General features: G+C 37.6%; 1 protein-coding gene across 1 annotated transcript in view; it reads right to left on the reverse strand.

The window, feature by feature from the left end:
• ENPP3 (ectonucleotide pyrophosphatase/phosphodiesterase 3) overlaps nt 1-23157 on the reverse strand; it is a 64579-nt gene that overhangs the window by 19189 nt on the left and 22233 nt on the right. Inside the window, exons 10-19 of the mRNA XM_067702937.1 lie at nt 21504-21569; nt 20926-20998; nt 16537-16645; nt 15010-15138; nt 14595-14626; nt 11728-11855; nt 6042-6108; nt 3983-4070; nt 2484-2662; nt 714-765 (exon numbers count right to left, since the gene is read on the reverse strand). Of these exons, the coding sequence (XP_067559038.1) occupies nt 714-765; nt 2484-2662; nt 3983-4070; nt 6042-6108; nt 11728-11855; nt 14595-14626; nt 15010-15138; nt 16537-16645; nt 20926-20998; nt 21504-21569 (923 nt within the window). The remainder of the gene's footprint in view (nt 1-713; nt 766-2483; nt 2663-3982; nt 4071-6041; nt 6109-11727; nt 11856-14594; nt 14627-15009; nt 15139-16536; nt 16646-20925; nt 20999-21503; nt 21570-23157) is intronic.

The following is a 23157-nucleotide window of genomic DNA, read 5'->3' on the forward strand; positions in this document are numbered from 1 at the left end:
AAAATAAAAGGGATAACAGGTAATAATCATATTGCTCCAGGGCAGACACTGTTCTACATTCTTTCCATGGGTTAGCTCTTTTTTTTTAATTTTTATTTTATGTCAGAACATAGTTGATTAACAATGTTGTGTTAGTTTCAGGTGTGCAGCAAAGCGATTCAGTTATACATATATTCATGCATTTATTCTTTTTCAAATTCTTTTCCCATTTAGGTTATTACAGAATATTGAGTAGCATTCCCTGTGCTATACAGTAGGTTCTCGTTGGTTATCTATTTTAAATATAGCAGTGTGTACATATCAAGGATTAACTCTTTCAATCTTTTCAACTACGTGAGGTGAGTACCATTATTATGGAAGAGACTGAGGCACAGAGAGGTTAAGTAATTTGGCCCAGCTTACACAGAGGGGAAGAAGTAGACATAGGACTTAAACCCAGGCAGTTTGTCTCTTCACATCTAAAAAAGTGAATAGGGAACTGTAGACAACGCACCACCATTTCAAGGAATTGCTGAGTGCTTGAGACCATCATAACTATTCCATGCTGCTACTGTTGTTATTAGACCTGGGGCATTTTTCCCTCTTATATATTGGCAAGAAAATCTTTATGTTCAAAAGAACCTGTAAGCTTATTTTGGAGAACCTCCAAAAGGCAATGTGGCATTCTGTTAGGTCTAAACATCGAAGACTTAACGTGCTTTCTATTGACCTACTTTCAGCTTGGGTGAGATTTAGCATTTGATTCACGCGGTCAAGGTCAGCACTCTGCAAGATAACGTGGGAGATGGGGAGAAAATGAATCATAGTAACAACACATGTTTTAAAAGGTGATCAAGATTATTTCTGCAGTAGTCACATGAATGTTTTACTACAGAACAAAAAAGCCAGACTAACTTGAGTTTAAATTCCAGTTCTGCCACTACCTCAGAAATATAGAGACATTGCTACTCCCAGGAATACATTTGTTGTGTGGGAGTCTGCAAAGATGTAATTGATGATGGGGCAGATCATTCTGACCGTGCTGGAATCAATTACTAAGTTGGGATGACAACATCCCAGGGTTTCTCAAGCTTTTATATATATATATATACACACACACACACACACACACACACACACACACACACATACACACACGAAACTCCCTTGAGAGTCTTGCTAAAATGTACATTCTGATTCAGTGTGAGCCCAAGCTCAGGGGGGCCTGAGATTCTGCATCTCCAATGAGCTTGCAAGTGATGCAGATGCTGATCCTGGGACCACACTGAGCAGGAAGGGACCTTCCTTACAAAGAAGAACTTGGGGTTTGCAGTCACATAGACCGAGCTTCTGTGACACTGGACAATTTACCTAACTTTTCGGAGCCCTCTTTATCTCTAAAGTGGGGAAGAAAACACCCACTTTATAATATTTATTATTATTACTTTAAATAGTGGTTCCATTGAGGTTATCTGGAGCAGTAGGAAACCCACACATTTACTCTGATTTTCAGGATGGATTTGATTTTTACTGGGAAGTTTAGACTTTTGCCCTTTTAAATCTTTTTTGGTTGGTAATTTACTTATGCATTTATTTCTGTGATATGATGTTACTTTGAGGATCAGAGAATGGAAAGCCTTCCCTGACCCCTGGCTCTAAGAAACAATTCTTACCTGAGGCAGCTGGTGTTTATTTAGCTTTACAGCCACCCTCGGGACTTGGCATCAAATGCACCTCGACATTAGCTTTAGCTTGATGGAGTCCCGATAGTGGGCTCCAATTCCATTCCGATATCCCAGCCCCACCCATGTGCTTTAATTCTCACAGCGGGGCTTGGTCCTTGCATTCTGAGCTCCTGTTCTGATTGCTTGCCTTTGGGAGACCCCTCTTAGCACTGGAATCTCACCTGGCTGAGAGTCTCCTGGGATCTGAAATCCTGCTGCTGAACTCAGCTGGGCATCTGATCCACTAAAAAGACCTTCCCAATGCTGACTGTCTGTCACGCAGCCTCCAAGCGTCCTCTCATCAAAGGGTTCTTCACTACTACCCAGAAGAATACCTCCCACTTTAAATGCTAGGCTGCCTGCTGAGCAGACTCCGCAGCACCTACCCTAGTGGGTGTGTCAGATGCCAGATCTCAGTCCCTGCCGCCGCGGGCTATTTCTGCTCTGAAATAACCGAGTATGACCATCTGATTCTTAAGCTGTAAGAAAGATGGTTGATGAGGGAAATCAAAGAGAGCCCCAGGATTCCACTGTTTTGAACGATTACGGACAGTTAGCTCACCGTGGATTAACAATTGCCAAGTAGTGCTTTCCAGCTTACAAAACATATTCACATACTTAATCTTACAATGTACCTCTCATTTCCAGATAAGGTTCAGAGAAACCACATATTCTCTTAGTAAATATCTGAGCTAGAACACAAACCTGGTTGTTAGCTACTCTGGTTATAGGTGAGTTTGCCCCTTTACATTCTTATGGATACATGAAGTTATTACTTACACTTTGTAGCTCCGGGCATGAACATCCTAGAGTATCTGTGGGCACTGGAACAGTAAAGCCACAAACAGAAAACTTTGACACTTCTTCTGCATGAGATGGTTCATAAAAAGGCACCTTCAGAAGATAGTTTAAACTACCATGGGTACCATTGTTTGGTGCTGGTTGAATGTGTAGAAGATCTGTTTAAAAATTAAATTCAAAGTAGTTTTAAATTAGAAGGCAACAACATCTATGCAGAAGATGGGAGAAAACAAACACTTAGTGTTCACTTCCTTTAATAAATTCTGCTGCATACACCATTCAGTTTAGCAGCTTCCCCCTCCCCTCCCAATTTCCATACCTAGTCTTTCTAGAAAATAGGAACAGTTGCTGTAAATGAGCCATAGGAATGTTTATGAACTGTTTCTGTTCCTCCGGAGAAAAGCATCTCTGCTTAAATGATCACTTTGTGCCTTAAGTATATCATGGTTTTCTAGCATAAAAAAGCTACACTTTTAGTAAAAACAAGTTTAAAGAACTTAAATAATTTACAATCTTACTTGTAGTATATTTATTTAATTATAGGAAAATACTCTAAGTACAGATACTTTTAAAATATTAAACTAGTGAATTTTGCTTAAAATTTAGAGAACTTTTTATAGTTTTTCCTATAAAAACAGAACATACAAATATTGCACAAACATAACCTTGTAAGTCCCTGCTGAGGACTACCAAAGAGATCTCTCCTAGAACTGCAATCTTAACTAGTTCTTTTTAAACCTTTCCTGGAAAGGGCCAGTAGCCCTGACCATAAACTCAGGCTTGGGAACAAAGAATTTAAGTTAATGCTACAACACATTATTTTTAAATGGATACTCTTTGGTCTCTAAGTTACATTCAATTACCACAGGCCAGTGGCAAGATGAAGAGTGACAACTGTGAGTGTACTTATGTTCCCAAATTCCTGTAGCTAAAGGTGAAATTGCAACTCAATTCATTGCCTTGCCTAGCTAAATGATGTGTGGTCTGAGGTAAGCACATAGGCAGCAAGGTAGATTAGATTCCCCAAAACTCTAATTCTTTACTGTTTTTTAACATTGAGTGTAATGTGTCGATCCAAATAGGACTTTTTTACCATCCTTTTATTCCAGAAGCTTTCTCTCTGTAATTACAAGAAAATACTTCTGTTTTTTTGCTGTGTTTTCCCTGCTCTGAAAAGTTGGAAGTGTAATTTTATTTATCTAAGTTCTATTAAATTAAATTTTCATGTAGTAACTAACAGAAAAGTTGGTCTCCCAGGGTCTAATGTTTATCATTACTAAAACAAAACAAAATGAAAAGAACTCACATTGACCGCTAAATAATTCTGAATAGTAAATAATTCTACCTCATCTTTTCTACTTTCCATCTCCTTAGGACAGAGCATCTACTTCTGGGATTCAATTTATCACCAGCTTCAAAATTCATATTTTTAAAACTCAATTCATGTATGATTTTTGAAGTTATATAGGTATACTTACCGCACATTAGGTTATAGATTTCAATATTGTCAAATGGCTCAACTTCAGTCTGCTGTTTAAAACTGGGTCCATGTGCCAGAAAGATAGCCTAGGCAGTAATAGTCCACCTGTTACTAGATGCCATGTAATCTCAAAAACAGATGTTGGAAGAGACACAATTTTCTTTTTCTAACAGCTCTTTTATTTGTATCTTAAGCCTCTTTAAGAATTCCTTTCCAGATTTTTTTTTAACAGTATGTTTTTTTTATTATTGAAGTACATTTGCTGTACAATATTATAGGTTACAGGTGTGCAATATAGTGATTCATAATTTTTAAATGCTCCATTTATAGTTATCGTACAATATTGGCTGCTTTCCAGCTTCGAAAATGATTTTTGCAACGTTTCCACCTGAGATGTTGTACCAAGTCCAATCAAATATAATCCATACTGTGTTTACTTCTAAATCCACCTGCTTCCATAGCACCTCCTATATCAACAGACTAGGAGAATACAAGCAATACTGGACAACCGATGCCCGCACAATTCTACAACATCTGGACAACAGAAATTAGACATTCATCATACAACATCATATATTCTTTTTATACTCCTTTCTTATCATTGTTCACATATGTTACTACTACATGACAAAAAATGCTGACATTTCTAAGTATTAAATATTTTTGCACAACTTATACTTGCTCACTGATTTCTCAAAGACATCTCGCATTTACTTTTAGGATGAAGAGACCTAAATATTTTTATTTATGTTTAAATAATTAAAGGTAACCTTATATTATTTATAACAGATCTAATTTGTTTTAGATTCTAAATATCTAGAAGAACAGTATCAAACACGGATAGGCAATTCTCTTCAGGCTACAGGAATATAAATATACACATATATATTTTCCCAAGGTAATCAGCAAAGAATTGGAGGCATAGGTTTTTCTTGCAGTAATTAACTCAATTATCAAATAGTACCCTAATTAATAGAGAAGGCAGAAACTTCTCAAGTATTTACAAAGAGATATAATTCATCATGACAATGTTAAGAGGCAGTATATTCATATAGAGCCTAACACATTTTTCTTTCTTTGGAAAGGGGCGTGTGTGTGTGTGTGTGTGTGTGTGTGTGTGTGTGTGTGTGTGTGTGTGACAAATGGAACTAGGTAAGACAATCAGGTTGCAAAATCATGAAGCTTTACTGAGGGGGGAATATTGGCTACACTTTACTCATGGGCTCTTTCAAATAGTTTCCTCCCTGGGCTCCAAGGACAACACACTTTCCTGGTTTTCTTCTTCCCTCACTGGCTCTACCCCCAGGTCTCTTTGCTAGTAACTCTTTGTCTCCCAATCTCTTCAAGGAAAAGTGCTTAAGGCTCAGTACTTGCTCTTCTTCTCCACCTACACTCAATCCCTGAGAATGTTATCTAGTCACATATCTTCAAAATAATTTATATACCCAAAACTCAATTTTTCTATCCCTTTAGGTAGACTCTCTAATTGCCTATATGTAACATCTCCACTTGCATGCCTAATAAATACCTTGAATTTAACATATCAAACTAACTCTCCCTCTTTCCTCTCCAATCAGCGGCAGCCATGGTCTAATATCCTAACAGCCTAACAAAAGTTCTCTCACCTCCAACATATCAGACACGTTCCCATCTTAGGCCCTTGACACTGGCTGTTTCTTCTGCCTTCTGCCTGAATACTTGAAAGGTTAATTCTTGCACCTTCTTCAAGTCTCTGCTCAGCCGTCATCTCAATGAATCTTACCATCTCCATCTTAGTTAAAGTTGCACCCTGCCCCCATGTCACCCCAAAACACCCCCAATTTCCACCTACTCTGCTTTACTTTTTCTTTATTTCCCGTAGCACTTATCTCCTAACATACCAGCCATACATTGCTCTGTTATGTCAATTGGCTATATCCACCTGTTAGAATGAAAACTTCATGAGGGCAGGGGTCTTTATCTGTGTTGTTCGCAAGGGTATTCAAGAGTCCTGAACATTGTCCGTCACAAAGTAGGTGCTCAATAAATATTTGTTTAAAAAAAAAGCAGTAAGTTACCTCCATGCTCTTAAACTCATTGTTATAACCATGGTTGCCTCCTCCACAGGATGAAAATTCTTTAGTCCTATAAAGAAATAATATTATTACACTCTGATGAATCTATTAATATGAGACCTTATTGCAAACTGAGCTTTAGTGGATTTTGATGTAGTCTCTCCTTTTATATAAGTAAAATTTTCTGTCAACAACAGCATAAATATATTTATTTTCGTGCTCAAATTCAGAGCCACAGAGGAACAAAGAGTGGTAGGAGAGAAGGAAGGAGAATTCCAGCATCTATAAATAGAATTCAAAGTATTTGGCTTTTAAATATTAAGAGAAGGATATACAAAGGCACTGATTTTTAAAAACTTTGTCTTCGGGCTTACCTGTACATTTACACATCCATGTCTGTGTGATTAAGAGTAGTTTGATTAATATATTATGTTAAGCGTTTCAGTGCTTTAAAAATAAATCTTTGGAACTGGGAAAAAATATCAATTCCTATTTTAGGTCAGAGATATCTAGGGAAATAATATGAAAATATGAATAGAGAATACTCAGGGCAAGTTAATTATAATACTTGGGAAGGAAAAGCCAGTATATTCTGTAAAGTCAGAGTTTAGTTTTAACTTTTGGGATTTTCTTCCATAGGTTGTTGTTCTATTACTTGAAAGACTTTTCAAATTTAATTCATTTGTATTTTGCCTACATTTTCACATTTTAGTCTTTGAATTGAGCAGTATTAGCAATTTTATATGTAGTTAGTTTTTATACTTGAAAACAAAATAGTGATAAAGGAACCTAGATTTTTTTAAAGCGATAATGTTATACAGGTTCAAATTAGGCCCCTAAAGGGAAAATGACTAATATTTCCAAATGTTGGCCTTAAAAAATATCTCTCATTTGTTTCCCCAATGCCCAGCACCCAACCCCTGGGCAAATACACACACACACACACACACACACACACACACACACACAGAGGCACAGTTTTTGTTTTTTACATTGTAACCTTAATTGAGAGCAGGACTTCAGTGTCTTAAAAAATCAACTTTTAAAAAATTCATAACTGATTCTCACTCAGGTTAAATAAAAAAATAAAAATAAATCACAAAATAAAAAATAAATCACAAAACTCACAAGGCCACACTCAACTCTACCCAATAGAGGGAAGAAAGGAGAAACTAAGTACCACCTAGAATGGGGAAAGCAAGAGTAATCCTTTTAATAGGGGGTTTAAGTTCAGTTACTCTGAGGTGCCAGTTCATGTCATCTTAGTTAATGCCAATAAAATTGATGGTATGAGGTAAAACTTGTTCTAAAAAATATTTTATACTTATTCCATATATATTTGGTTCCCCAAGATAACTGGAGCTATTTGATTGAGTATAATTAAGTTTTAAATTCTGTGTGGGAAGCTAGAGTATTCATTAATGAAAGAAAGGAAAGGTCTTTTGAACTAAGCCATAGGTAAAATTCTCTAAAATTGATCCTTTATCTTTCTGTTTTCAGATAAATCTAGTTTTTGTTGGTTTGTTTTTATATTTCCAACCCCTAACCCATCTTCATTAGAAAACTTTAGTATTACAAAACCATATTTGCAAGCAAAAGATAAAAATATTGTTAGAAAAACCTCTCTTTTTTATTGCTTTCCAAGTGAAAACTTTAGAAGTCTGCTTTTCTAATTGCTCACATTCAAACTTTCCAACCATTAATTTGCCTCTGGAAATTACATATGGAAAAATGGAAGCTGGCAATTGGAAAAGATGAGTTGATTTTATCTTTCATAATTTAGCTCAACTTCCAAGTACTATCTAAAATCTTTTGGAACAAATCTCTTTTATCTTCTCCATGTCTAATTAATAAAGTCAAAATTAAGGCCCCGTTCCTCTGCCACAGCTGGGACATGACACACACGGGCAATGAGCAAGCCTTCTCTCCTGATACCCAGTTAGGTGCCAAGTCCTATCTTTCTCTGTCGTACCTGTCACATTTCCCTCGCTTTCCTCTACTGCCACCATTCTAAGCTAGATCTGACCTGAATTGGTTATCCTGACTCTGAACTCCAAAATCTTCCCACATAACTCATACACATACACACACCCCTAATTGTATTTAACCCTATATGTCCCTGATGGAAATGGAAACATATATTTTAATGAGTACAAATGGAAGACAGAATATAATGAACTGGTACTATTCTGGAAAATCTGGGTCATAAGTTCACCATACTTTCCCAAAAGTGTGCTGACTAGTTTTGCCATCCACTACAGCTCCACAGCCTCCCTTGGGTCTGTCATCACGCTGAAGACTGGGTCACAACACATCTTTCTAACTGGCCTCCCTGCCACTTGCTTGACCATCCTCCTCCATATGGCAGCTGGAGTGAGCTCTCAGAAATGCAAATCCCAATATATTCACCTCCAGCCACCTTGTATCTCCCAGTGGTCTCCTACGCTTTTCACGAAGTCACACTCTTTAGTCCTGACAGATAAGGTCCTTCATGCAGGAGGACCTGAATGAAGGCAGCTTCATTCACTAAGTGCTCTAGCAAAACGGAACTACTTGCAATTCATGGAATCTAGTCCCTCTGCCTGGAAACCTGACCCTCTGTTTCTACCTTTCCTTGCCCCAGAGCTGCTACTGACTTAAAAAAATTAAAAGGGACTTCCCTGGTAGCGCAGTGGTTAAGAATCCGCCTGCCAATGCAGGAGACATAGGTTCGAACCCTGGTCCGGGAAGATCCCACATGCCGCGGAGCAACTAAACCTGTGTGCCACAACTACTGAGCCTGCACTCTAGAGTCCGCGAGCCACAGCTACTGAGCCTGTGTGCCACAACTACTAAGCCTGTGCTCTAGAGTCCGCGAGCCACAACTGCTGAGCCTGTGTGCTGTCACAACTACTGAAGCCCGTGTGCCTAGAGCCCGTGCTCTGCAACAAGAGAAGCCACTGCAATGAGAAGACTGTGCACCGCAGTGAAGAGCAGCCCCCACTCGCCACAACTAGAGAAAGTCCACACGCAGCAACGAAGACCCAATGCAACCAAAAATAAATATAAAAAAATAAATAAAAAAAAAAAGGTGCTCCATTGCTCTGAGCAGAGAATTCAGAGAAAGAAGCAAATCTGAGAAGACACAGCCTGGCAGTGCTCAAGGTGTGGCAAGCAGAGGGGTGCCTTCCAGTAAGGAAAAGGGGTCCTTCTCCTCTGCAGACACAGCCTGTCCAGGCTTGGTGAGCTGAACAAGGGTTAGATTCCCGCTCCCACTCGTCTCCTTGGTTGAGTGCCTCTGTACACTGCACAGACCAGACAACTGCACAGGGAGACCCACTTATGTGACAGCATTTAGCCTAACCCATCCTGAGTCTTCAAAACCCAGAGCAGGAATCACACCTATGAGGAAGCGTTCTCTGACATTCTCTGGCATCCGCACCTGGGGTATGAAATCACTCTTTGTTTCCTTGTGCCTTGTACTTGATCCCAGTGCAACAGTTGTTACACCTGATTATAACTGTTGTCATCCTCCCTCCCTGGGTGAAGATCCTTCGGATGGGGACTGTGCCTATCTCCATTTCTTAGAAACGTGCCTGGACAAACCGATGATTTGTCAGTTTCCAGTAATAACATAAAAAGCTATTATTCATGTTATCTAAAAGGGAACTTTAACATTACTTCAACTAGTTTCAAATAATTGGGTTTCCCCAAATTAGTAAAATCTAACACATTTTATAAAGGGCAAAATAAGGAGGAAAAGGAGGAAAATAGATTACACTAAATTTGCTATAATTTGAAAAGGTAATCTAGTTATCAAATATTGAACATTATAACTAAAGATGACATATTTTAACTTAGAAAATAGGTAGCCTGAGACTCATGTGTTAAGGGTTGGGGATAGGATACACCCAGGACTTAATCAGATGAGACTTCCTGTTGCTCTGATTGGGGCTGTAGTCAGCATTTCTTCTGATGTAAGTTAGTTTACGTTGTATATGAATAGCAAGAGAATAGTAAAACCAGGTTCGTCTTGTGTTACAGATGAGACAAATGAAGACCTGAGATATTTATCTGTGCAAGTTCTCACAACAAACTAGGTGCGGAGCCGGGACTTGAACTCTGGGGCTGCTGCTCTATGTACATCTGACTGCTAGCTAGTACATGTACAAAGCTCACAATTTGAGACTAAGTATTAATGTGTGAAACCCAGAGGTATCCTGGTGGCTGGACTCTCCTTCTATAACCCATAGTCCATGTTGTTGAACTGATGGGCAGCTTCTCATTTTGCACCATTGGTCTCCTAACTCCTTTGATCTCATACCCTCAACAGTAAATATCTGGAGAACTCACATTTATATATTACATACACACACTACTAAAAATCTTATATATTTAACATTAGTAAAGCTTAATTTATCTCATGTAATTTAATCTTCTTTTAGAGAATGCTGTCCTGACCCACAGGACAGCCTTCTAAGCCAAAGGGCTATGAAACTCCAATTCCAAGAAGAAAGGCTAGTGTCATCTAGTGGCCACGTGTTAAACTGCACACTCCCTGGCCTAGCGGTGCCCTGCTTGGCTTTCCTGTTATCTCAGTGAATAGACCCCAGCAAATCTCCATTTCCTCATCCTGCACACATTTATTATGTCAGAGCCCAACTTCCTCTCTTACTTTGTCTCCTCTTCCTTTACTAAACATATCTTTTATTTATATCCACTTATGCATATGGAAAAAATACTGGAATAAAACACAAGAATAGGGAATGTGAGTTAAACTACCAGATAGTGTGTATTTATTTGTTTACTGGCTTATTATCAGGCTTCTCCATTTGACAAGGAGGGCAGGAATAATTCCTGTATCCCAAATGCCTAGAACAGGGTTTGGTACACACATAGCAAGCATCAAGAACATTTTGTTGAGTCAATTAATTAATTGGTTATTTGGGGATAGAATGATTCAGAATGCTTTATATTTTCTCAAAATGGCCTTATATTTTGCAAATGCTCAATGATCAATATGAATCACAATTATAGCTAGAAAAAAAGAAATGTTACAACTAATTGGTTAGCTTGGCCTTACAGCCATAAGCATGCTCTTTCAGAAAAACCACAAAGATGACAAAGACCTTAAAGAGCTATCTAATCCATTACTCATTACCAGCCTCTGAGACAACTGATGCCATCTTTATATCCTGTCTGCCACCTAAAGGAGACCACAGTGGTCTCAGTGGTTAAGAATGTGCTGGTTCTGATAATCTCTCGACAGTCAGCCTTCTTCCTCATTCTCATCTACATTGTAAAGATTAGTAGGCTAAGACGGGCAACCTCGTAACAGTCATTTCAAATACAGAAGTGCTAGATAGCATATAAAAGGTCAAGAAATTGTCATACTCAGGAAAATTCATGTGATCATAATAGCAGGGTAAGGTCAAGGAAATTTATAATGAAAGATGGCTGTTAAAAGTATTAAGAGAGGGCTTCCCTGGTGGCACAGTGGTTGAGAGTCCGCCTGCCGATGCAGGGGATGCGGGTTCGTGCCCCGGTCCGGGAGGATCCCACATGCCGCGGAGCGGCTGGGCCCGTGAGCCATGGCCACTGAGCCTGCGCGTCCGGAGCCTGTGCTCCGCAATGGGAGAGGCCACAGCAGTGAGAGGCCCGCATACCGCAAAAAAAAAGTATTATGAGATAAGTTAATAGGCACACAGACCTCACAGCCTGCCACTGTCGATCCATCAGAAGATGAGCTTTGTCAATTCTCACATTTTTGGCATAGTGTAGGCGTTTTGGCAAATCAGGAGTCAAATAGGGTGTGAAATGCTGATCAGGTTTTCGGCACTGCAAAAGAGGTAAATTATTTCTTCATGACACCTATAAGATATGCAAACTAATTCAACAATTTCACCTCCTAAGATGATTTGTTAAACACTTTTTAAAAGTAAGAGGATTTAAGCCTGGCTAATAAAATAGGAACATTAAACTTATTATGTGTAGTCACATTCTCTAGTTATATTGTTTTTAATTGTGGCAACAATATTTAAGTTCTAATTTAACATATGATGTAAATTATATTGTTTGCTGTCTGAAGTTTTATTCTTGTATATATACATTAAACCACCATAAATCTCCCCTCCTTTTTCGACAGAGAATAAATATAAGTTTGTATTTAGAGTGGCAATTACAAATTTGGAGTCTAAATTATATACGAAAAGTCTTATATAGACATTAATAAATATGAGTAAAAAATTTTTAAATTAGTTAAATTGCACCAAAAATCCCTTCACAATTGACTCAATTTACCCTTTAAATAACCTACATTTGCTTAATTTTCAAATCAAGTCAATAGTTTTTGAAATCTAGTCCAGTTCTCCCACTTCTGAAAAATTCATGGGTCTCTTCACAAACTGGAATGAAATTTTATTTCTTAATAATAACTGCTGTTAACTAGATGGCGTATTTAAAAACTTGGTAAAGGTGCAAATCATACTGGTATCTATACATGTAAAAAAAGTGAGCAAATGAGAAATAGAACTACAAAGAACCTTTTTCTCCCTCGACTTTTTTGAGAAACAACAGAAAAAAAAAATACAGGTAAGGATAAGGGGAAATGAATTGTTTTCTACTTGCTCAGTTTCTTATTTATTTTAAGCCTCAACAATCTCATAAATATTTCAAGTCTGTGTCACTATTATCTCATGTTCAATTTGCATAAGAAAAAGAAGAGACACTACAAAATTGATTTTAAAAATTTAAAAGAAATACAGAGAGTAGGAGAGTGAAGAGAGTTATAGAATGAAAAAGGGCAGAGAAACTTATTTATTGCACAGATATTTCTGCCAGATATTTTTTTTTCTTGCCTACTTTTCCAGTCTTCTTATTTTTCTACGTTTTCATTTATCATTACTTCTTTCTTAAGCCGCTATTTTTGTAACTTCCAGGCAAGCACATTGTGGCAGCTGCTGAGGATGCAGCTTCCTCAAAGGTCCAAGGGACTAGAATGTGCCCTTAAGGACCGCCGATCATTTGATGAGGCACACTTTGCTGACTGGATGTACAGCCCGAGTAAATCCAGAGAAAACTTGTGGTACACTGCCAACCTCTGAAGAAGTATGGGGTTATTCTTTGCATCTGAGAATTTGAGATGAAGACGCTAGAGTTGAGATATAATTTTGGTCCTTTTATCTAAGAACAAAGTTGATGCTGCTGTCTGTCATGCAGCCAGAATGTGTGGAACTTGCCACTTCATGTTTGGTTATGTTTGTCCAATATAAGCTCAATATAGGCCCACAAATCAGCATTCCTGGAAATATTGTACTACCACTTGGAAATTTTCCCTGGGAATAATGGGCTACTTCATAAAATGATAGTCCATTTCCTCAGGGCTCTGCAGCTCCAGGCCTGGTCCTATCTGTGATGCCATGTAATGGATTTCCAAAGCCTGCGGTATCCAATCCCTTTGCGCCACTAGGATTATTAGACATTTGCCATCATTTCACCAATAGGACTACAGCTATATGGATCATGAGGTGATGGAAAAAAGGGAAAATGATATGTGGATTTAGAGAGTCCATTTGCTGGAAATTCTCCACTACCCTTCCAGTCAGCATGGGCACATTCCAGGTACACCCTTCACCACCTTCACCAGTAGGGAGTGAGATGACCCATCATGCTTACTCAAGATCAGAATATTAGGTGTAAGAGACAAAAGGAGTGACTAACACTAAAGAATTCTGCTCAAGCGTTCATTCTTACTTCAAACTTGCAGTGGGTCCCAGGTTATAGTAACCACTCTTTCCCCAGCGTTTCCTTATTCACATTTTCAGCGTTCAATGATTCACATTTTATTCTCACAGTTTTTACTATGTTTGCATATCGCCTATACGTAAATAAATCTAGCCCTATCCCAAGCCATGGTAAACTCATGAATCCATATAATAGATGTATATTTGCAAATATACTTTAAACATAGAACCATTAAAACCACCATAGAAGAATATTTTATTAATATTAAATATTTCATTTAATATAATGGTGGTTTTATATATAATATAAAACAAATAAATATTTCATTTAATATTAAAAATATTAAATATTTTAATATTTCGACCGCTTTAAGCTATCTGGAATTTGTCCTGCTTATTTACTTACAACCTGGGATACAAGAACCAATCAAAAGCAGTTGCAATTATACTTAAGGGAGTTGATTTTTCTGACCTGTACAAAAAGATCTATAATATCTGTGCTTCACTGTTTTCCAATATTAGATCATACAAAAAATATGAAAAATGATGCCGCCTTAAGCTCACTAGCCCAGCTCCTTTGAATGAAACATCAGCCCATTCAATTCAGGAGTGAGTGCCTCTGATACCCAAACAAATTTCCAATGGCGGTGTCAACTCCAAAATAAAAACAGCTAAGGTAAAACCAACTGACAGGAATTTAAAATAAAGTTGATGGAGGTTTAAGAAATAAATTACAAATGGCTTGGACTCGAAAATATAGAATACAGCTTTCTTGAAACTTAGATTAAAGACATCCATTAATTTAAACATATGCATTAGAAGACTGTATACTTACACTGAGGTTCCTAACAATTTCTTCAGAATTAACTGTTTCAAAAGAAAAAGAAGTAAATCACATTACAACTGATACCTGACAACTGCAAAAAAATATAAACAATTCAGGTGAATTTGACACAGACATTTATTAATGACTGTGATCTGGTAAAATTAAGTAAAAAAGTACTTTAAGCAAAGAATTATTTTAGCATTTAAGAATGGAGTATATTTTAACTTAACAATATTAGATATTACCATAGACCTTAATGACAGACTGTAATTAAACATGGGATTTTCTCATTTGCTTCTGTGTGGTCTTCCCAAGAGGTGAGAAGAGGGGGCCTGGGAATCCCTGCATCCTCAGAATCAGGAGGCTATGGTTATTCGCTTTCAGTATTACCTTTATTTTTTTATGTGGTCATCTTCATACTTACAAGTAAAAAAATCATGAGGTATATTCAGAGTCCTGATGCGGGGGGCAGGTCCTCCATACATGTAGAAGTTTGTTTGGGAAAAATAATTAGTCATATATTCTACTTTGTCACAATAAGTCTGATCCATTCCTGAATTAAAAAAAAAATTATTCACTGAATGTATAAGATGGTAACGATCGGTTGTCTTTGATCAGATCAAATAGGAGATATTTTATGTTACAGATCTCAAACCAAGTTTGACTGAGAACCTTTACAATTTACTCAATTATTTTATTCTAATTAGCAGGCCTTGAAAATCCTGGCAGTGGAAGACAAGGATCATGTTTATAAGAGAAGAACAGATAGGAATTATAAACAGATCATCTGTTCAATGTAGATCTGTTAAAGTAATTTCGAAGAAGAAAGTTCTCTGTTTAAAAAAAAAAAAAAAAAAAGAAAGTTCTCTGTAGGAAGCTAATTAAACCTTTATAACATCTGATTTTACATAAAGCAACATGATATATTTTTAAATCAAAAAATAACATGCATTTTTATAAAACAATATATTAAGCAAGAGAACAAAGTCTAGATAATTTTTACTTTTCGTAAGTGTATTATTTAAATTTATATAAGAAGCATATGCTTTAAAAAAGAATTGGTAGTTAAACCTTTTTTATTTGAAGATTCTTCAGACTCCATCCATATTTTTATTATTTTTACCATTCATTTTATTATTTTTATATTTTATAATTTTTTAACAAAATATGCATTAAAATATTTTCTTCAATTTTAAAACAATGGGTCAAAGTATTAGGGAACCATTTTAGAAACTTAAAATAAATTACTGTCTCACATTATCTTGTTGTAAGATATAAACAATATTCTGCAGACGTGTCCCTTTTCCTCTTCTCACCCCATCTAGATTACCCTGTCTAGAAAAGGTCCACTTCTGCTTTACGTACTTCCTACCACACCACATCAAGGAAAATACTTGGCATTGAGTTAGCACTTAAAAAATATTTGTTGAATGAATGAGTACTTTAAAAGTGAGGTTGCAGAGGGCATGACATCTGTCTCACTTCTTTTAATATTCAGGTTGACGGAAATGGAGAACTACCCTCAAGCAGAGAAATGTGGAGTGACAGGACTTTATAGAAGTCTATTCACATGACCAAAAAAATACACAGAACATGGTAAAACTAGCCAATTCAGCAAACTGCAGCCAATCTATATGAATGAATCATTCACTGAAAAGAAGACACTTTTTATGATGACAGCCCAGCCACATCCTTGTTAAGTACTACTAACTCCAAATATATAGAAAATTAAGTGTATGGATAGATTTTTCAGAGTGAATGTTAGAATAATTAAACTAAAAGTATAAATTTTAGTCCTCTATTCATCACAGCCTACTACAAAGCTCATTCTTTGCTCATTTAAGAGCTTCTAGGTCTAGAAATAGACTTTTAAAAATCTCTATTTTTTTGTATGCCCCCCAAAGTGATAAGATTTAAGCAATGATAAAATATGATTTTAAAGAAAGCATACCATGGTCAGCCAAGAGGATTATATTGACACAATTGACTAAGTTTCTCTGCTTTAGGCCTTCCATCAACAATCCAAAAGTGTAATCTACTAACTGTAAGGCTTGAATTACCTAAGGAAAAAAAAATTGGAGTTAAGATTATCTTCATGGATTAAGGCTTAATTAACCAAACCATTACCTAATCAAGTAAAAATTAAATAATTTCCTTCTCTGAAATTGCTGGGTTTTGAAATAGGATATCAGAGCCCAGCACCCATACTACATTTACCAAATACCACTTCCCTATATTTCTATAGACAAAAAAAAAAAAAAAAAAAAAATTAAACCATATTCCTTACAAAGGGAAATAGACTGCTGGCCAATAAATACCTGAGAAAAAGTGTTCAACTTCAACATTATTCAAACATTATTTAACTGCAAAGGTTTTCATGATAATTTCCAGTGCTGGGGAGAAGAGTCCACAGACACTTCTATAGGAGCCTAAATGGTTACACGTGTTCCAGAGAACAGTGTGACCATGTGTAGCCAGAGAGTTTAAAGGGGGCATACCCTATAACCTAATAATTCTGTTTCTGGGCATTTGTCCAGAAACATACAAGGATATTCATCACATTATTTATTTACAATTTAAATAGAAGAAAAAAATTATACCATATCCTTTAGTAGGTATACTCAACAACAATTAAAAAATATTTAAGCAACCTAAATATCCATCAACAGAGGAATGTATAAAGAAGATGTGGTACATATATACAATGGAATATTACTCAGCCATAAAAAGGAACGAAATTGGGTCATTTGTAGAGATGTGGATAGATCCAGAGACTGTCATACAGAGTGAAGTAAGTCAGAAAGAGAAAAACAAATATTGTATATTAACGCATATATGTGGAATCTAGAAAAATGGTACAGATGACCTTATTTGCAAAGCAGAAATAGAGACACAGACGTAGAGAACTAATGTATGGATACGAAGGGGGAAAGGGGTTGGGGATGGGAGGAATTGGGAGATTGGGATTGACATATATACGCTATTGATACTATGTATAAAATAGATAACTAATGAGAACATACTGTATAGCACAGGGAACTCTACTTAATGCACTGTGGTGACCTAAATGGGAAGGAAATCCAAAAAAGAGGGAATATATGTATATGTATAACTGATTCATTTTGCTGTACAGTAGAAACTAACACAACATTGTAAAGCAACTATACTCCAATAAAAAATAATTTTAAAAATATTTTTAAAGAACAATGGCATAGGAAGATGATCACCGTACAATGCTAAAGTTAAAAAATTAAAGCCAAACTGTATACACACCCATACATATTGCATAATCCAATTTTGTTTTTAAATGTATTCAGCATTTCATAGTAAAGTCACATATATAGAAAACCAAAAGAAAATATATCAAGGTACAGTTAATAGTGATTGTCTCTGAATAATGAGTTGGAGTTCATTTTTATTTTATTGTTTATATTCTTCTGTATTTTTAGACTTTTCTACACTTTATTGATATAGTATATTTAACTGACTTAAGGTTTAAGCGAATAACTTTTAACTAACATAACCTCATCTTTTTTCAGTGAATAAGAAAATATAATAGCACTTTCCCCACAGGATTGGGAAAAATGTTTAATCTTCTTAGTACTATTATAACAATGATTGCCTTTTGTTTTCTTTTTTGAGAAAGGATTTTACAAGCCAATTACTGTTAAGAGTGTTAGTGCATTATCTCATGAAACCTCTCAGCAAATATTCATGGAAGGTGCTATTGGAATTTCCAGCTATAGAGACCAGGAAACTTGAGGTTTAAAACAGTTAAGTGACATGCTGCTGATCCCACAGTTACTAAGGGACAGGGCAGGACTTTAACTCAAATCATCTCTATATACTGCTAAATCTGTCATCAACTCCATGACACTTTCCTGACCCTCATTCTCAGGGTCACCACGCACTCTGGTTTGCCAGTGAGAGTCATGGTTTCCACCTGTCATCACAGCATAATTATGTTCCCTTTCACACAGTCCACCTACTCACTCCTCCCGGCTGCACTCAGAGCACTTCCTCCTCTGTCCTCCCCTGGCACCCTGGCATCCCGCTACCTTTGGACTCTCCACAGTTTAGAAATCATCTGTGCCTGTGTCTGTCTCCCCAGGAGCATGGGAGCTCCTGCAGGGAAGGGACTGTGCAACCAAACTCATCACCTGCTTCCTAAGCACAGAGCTGTTCACAAAGTACACACTCCATAGATGGCACGTTGCACTGAACGTGAAGTGAGTAGATGCCAGCCTCCTAACAATAGCAATAGCAAAGCCATAAAGCCTTCCAGTTTCTGCATCTGTTTGGCCTCTTCTTAAGTTTTAAATGAGGCTTTGTCTTAATCCTTCTAGTTTCACTCTTCACTCTTTCTTTCCTTAGGACATCTCCGCTTCCATGCACCATCTGTATGCTGCCAAACGACCTGATCGCCAACTCCTTTGAGCTTTAAATCCATATTCAGTTGCCTTCTGGACATCTCCATTTGGATGTCACAGGCATCCCAGTCACAACATGATCTTCACCTCCAAGAAGATGCCCTTCAGTGGTCTTATTGGAGGAAACTGCCTGCTTATGCTAGAAACCTGAAAATCACCATTGATTCCCCCACCCCATCACCTATCTCACACCAAGTCATATCAAGTCCATCTCTAAAATGAATCTTAAATATACCTTCTTCCATCTATGATGGTTGCCACTACAACAGTCCAAGTCACCATCATCTCTTTCCTGAAATGTCGTAAAAGCTAACTCATGTCTCCCCACTTTCCCTTGCTCTCTCTAGCCCATTCCTCTTACACGATAAAAGTGATATTTAAATTCACATAGATCTGATCATGTCCTTCCCTGATTAAAATGCCTCAGTGCTTCCCATTGCACGTCTTATGGCCTAGAAGAACTCGCATGGTTTGGCGCTTGCCTCCTTCTGTAAGCTTCCTCTTAGCCCTCTCCCCTGGTCCACAGTGCACCTGACACTAGTGAGAGATAATCCTCGTATAGCAATTCAAACAGTACCTGGCACAGAGCAGCACACAATAAGAGTTAGCTGCTATTCTTATTTTTACCATTATCATATTGTCTAGCTATCTGTCCATTTGTCTGTCCATTTGTTCCTCTAATGTGCTCAGCTCTTCCCTTAATCAGGCCATTTGTGAAATTTTTATCTTTTTTGTTATTCAGAGAACTTTCTAACCATCCCCAACCCAGACTAGGTTAGCCCCTAAAGACCTCTCAGGGCAACCTGATCGTTCCCTTTGCAGCACTTTTCCAAATTACACTTAAAATTTATTTGGGTACTAAACTAGAGCATTGGATAGAAGAAAAAGATATGGCACCTAAAGTCAGCTGTAGGGGTCAGACAAATGCAGATTAGAGTAACTCCTCTCAGATCATATAAAGCAGGGATAACAATTAAAATGGAAAAGAAGAAATGGTGAATATGCTTTAGATAGGTACTAAGCCATTCACCCTTAGAATAACCTGATTAAGTGTTAGATTCTGTGAGACACTCAAGGGTGGTGTAGGAATATGAAAGAGGACTAATGGGTTCAGAGTGGTCAGACTTGAGCAGGGCTTATATTAGAAATCATTTTGATTTAATGAAAAGGAAGAAGAAGGGCATTTCTGACAAACACCTAAGTCATGCTGCCAGAACGAATATGCTTGCATTGCAACTGGGGAAAACTGTTAAATGAGTTTCCATGGGGTAAGGAAACGCCATACTCGTGGGGACCTTTGCAACTTTATATCATGTCCAAGACAATGCAGCCTTGAGTGGGTTTTAGAAGAGAATCTGCTTTTTTAAAAAAATCATATTTAAGAACTATATTTCTGTAGTAAATACAAAATGGTTTAGATAATGAAGTAACAAGTATTGAAGAGTCTACCTCAATTATAATGGGGGCCTAGAAGGCGAATAACTCTGCCTGATGCAATAATATATTGTCCAATTATAAGGAACTTCTGATTGGAACTGTGCTTGAATAGACAGCCATATATTCCACGATGGACTTTCAGGTGACATGGCTCGAAATGGGCTACATTAACACGTTAAGTTGACACACGGGATCTAGCCTCGATGTTCTCGTGATGTGAGATAACAATGCTGCATCTCAGTATTCAATAAGTGTTATCAAATTAATCAAGATGCGCTTAATAAGCCAGATATTCTTTTTACACTTTTAACTATTTTGTGGTTATGAAAGCAGATAATCATTTAGACTTTTAACTCTTTTTATGTCTTCATGTATATCAAATACACTTGTATTCAGTGGAAATTAAAGAATAACGTTGCACGCTGTGGGTGAAGGCTAGATGATTTTAGCTTTGTTTAAAAACAAAAACTTACTGCAGCACTGACTGGTCCCTGAGCATGTCCTGCAGAATCAGGTTGTTCCACGTATATGGTATAAAAATCAGGTCTAGGGGTAAAATTGAAACAGAGAAAGACGTTACCCATTTGGAATAAAGGTACAAGTTGGGTGTGGGAGATTTGTAGGTCTGGAACTTTGTGGCAGTTTCCTCCTCTTTTTCTCTGGTCTTTCCTTCTCTACAACCAGGCCCAGTGGTTCAGTGGTTCTGCTTGGTTTTGGCAGGGATAGTGGTCTAGCAGGAACTAAATGAGACCTTCCAGGATGTAAGCACTTGTCTGACTCAGTGCTGAAAATCTGTCTTGTTCTTGCTAAGACCTCTCTTAATGAGCCACAGCCCTCTGTATTTCCTACTTTATGACTTTCTGCTGACTCTTTTCTCTGCCACACTAGTTGTTTCTTTAAATGTCTGGTTTTAAGAATAATTCTTGAAAAATGCCTGTAAAAAGGAAACACCAAGTTTTTTTCCAAAATGGTAATTTAAACTAAGAAATACTTTCATTTTATGCCCACAAACATCCCGCTGTGCCAGCACTTCCCTGACACTAGATATTACCGTTCAGCTTTGGGCAGGTCCAGCCACTTTAACAATGTAAAGACCCTTTCTTCATATGTGACACTTCTGAAATGAAAAGTAAAAATAATTTTTAAAAATTAATCATATCAAAATAACTTCATTATATGCCTGCTCAGGAAGGCAGGTTGATATTTTCAGATATTTTGTGTCCATATATTATAAAAGGGATTCAGTACTGCTCAAAGGGATTCCCGTTTTCAATACCTATATGGAGATACACTCGACTCACTATAAATTCAATGTATATTGTTTTCTTTCCTTCTCATCCATCCTTCCTTCACTGTTCCCCCGATTAAAATAGAAGGCCATTCATTACTATCCATTAGTTCAATTTGTTGATTTTTATTTACTTCATTCATTTATGCATTTATGTGCACTATCTTTTGTCAGACATGATTTGTTCATTTTAAACAGAATTTATCAGTGAGCAAACCAAAGACGACGTCCTTCCTAGAGGTTACATTCTAGTCAAGGAAGACAAACAATAAATAGGCCTAACACATAAATAAATTACAGAGTGTATTGAAAGGTGAAAAATGCTATGGGAAAACAAAAGCAAGACTAGAGCCAGAATAAGGGGCACTGAGAAACTGGAGTGGGAGAATTTGAATTTGAAAGCTTAGTGTGATGAGGCTAAGACAATACTGAGAAGGTAATTTTTGAGCTACAGCCAGAAGGAGGTGAGGGAGCGGGCTGTACAGATACATGGAGTGAGATTGTCTCAGGCAGAGGAACAGCCTGTGCAAAGGCCCTACAGCAGAAGCAAGCCTGGTATGCTGGGGTCACCGAAAAGGTCAGTATGGCTTGAGCAGAGTGACAGAACCCAGGAAAGTAGCTGGAGAGGAGTCTGAGAGGCAGGGGCACAGCAGGGCTCATACCACAAGGGCCTTGTAGGCTTTACTCTTTGCTAAACTGCAAGCCGCTGAAGTTTTTGGTGCACAAGAGTGTCATAATTGGACTTGTTCTTTTAAGTAATTATTCTGGCTAATAAACTGAGAATAGATTATAGGGAACAGAAATAGAAACAGGGAGACGTGTAAAAATGCAGCTGCAGTAGTGCAGGCAAAAGAGGATGATGGCTCGACCAGAGTGTTAATGCTGGGGGTAGTAAAAAGCTCTCAGACTGCATATAATATTTTGAATTAGAGGCACAAGGGTTTGCTGACAGACGGGATGAGGGATGTAAGAGAGAGGAATCAACGTTGACTTCAAGATTGTTTGGCCCAAACAACTGGAAAAATAAAATTACCATCAAGATTAAGACCAAAAAAAAAAAAAATTCTAGGGCTTCCCTGGTAGCACAGTGGTTAAGAATCCGCCTGCCAATGCAGGGGACACGGGTTTGAGCCCTGGTCCGGGACGATCCCGCATGCTGCGGAGCAACTAAGCCCATGCACCACAACAACTGAAGCCCGCGCATCACAACTACCAAAGCCCGCACACCTAGAGTCTGTGTGCCCCAACAAGAGAAGCACTGCAGTGAGAAGCCCATGCACCACAACGAAGAGTAGCCTCCCCTCACCGCAACTAGAGAAAGCCTGCGCACAGCAACAAAGACCCAACGCAGCCAACAACAAAAAAAAAATTCTAATCATCCCTGCCTAGACAAGATCACATCTGCAGGTGCTTTAGT

Source organism: Pseudorca crassidens, chromosome 13, assembly GCF_039906515.1.
Source record: "Pseudorca crassidens isolate mPseCra1 chromosome 13, mPseCra1.hap1, whole genome shotgun sequence".
NCBI classification, from domain to species: domain Eukaryota; kingdom Metazoa; phylum Chordata; class Mammalia; order Artiodactyla; family Delphinidae; genus Pseudorca; species Pseudorca crassidens.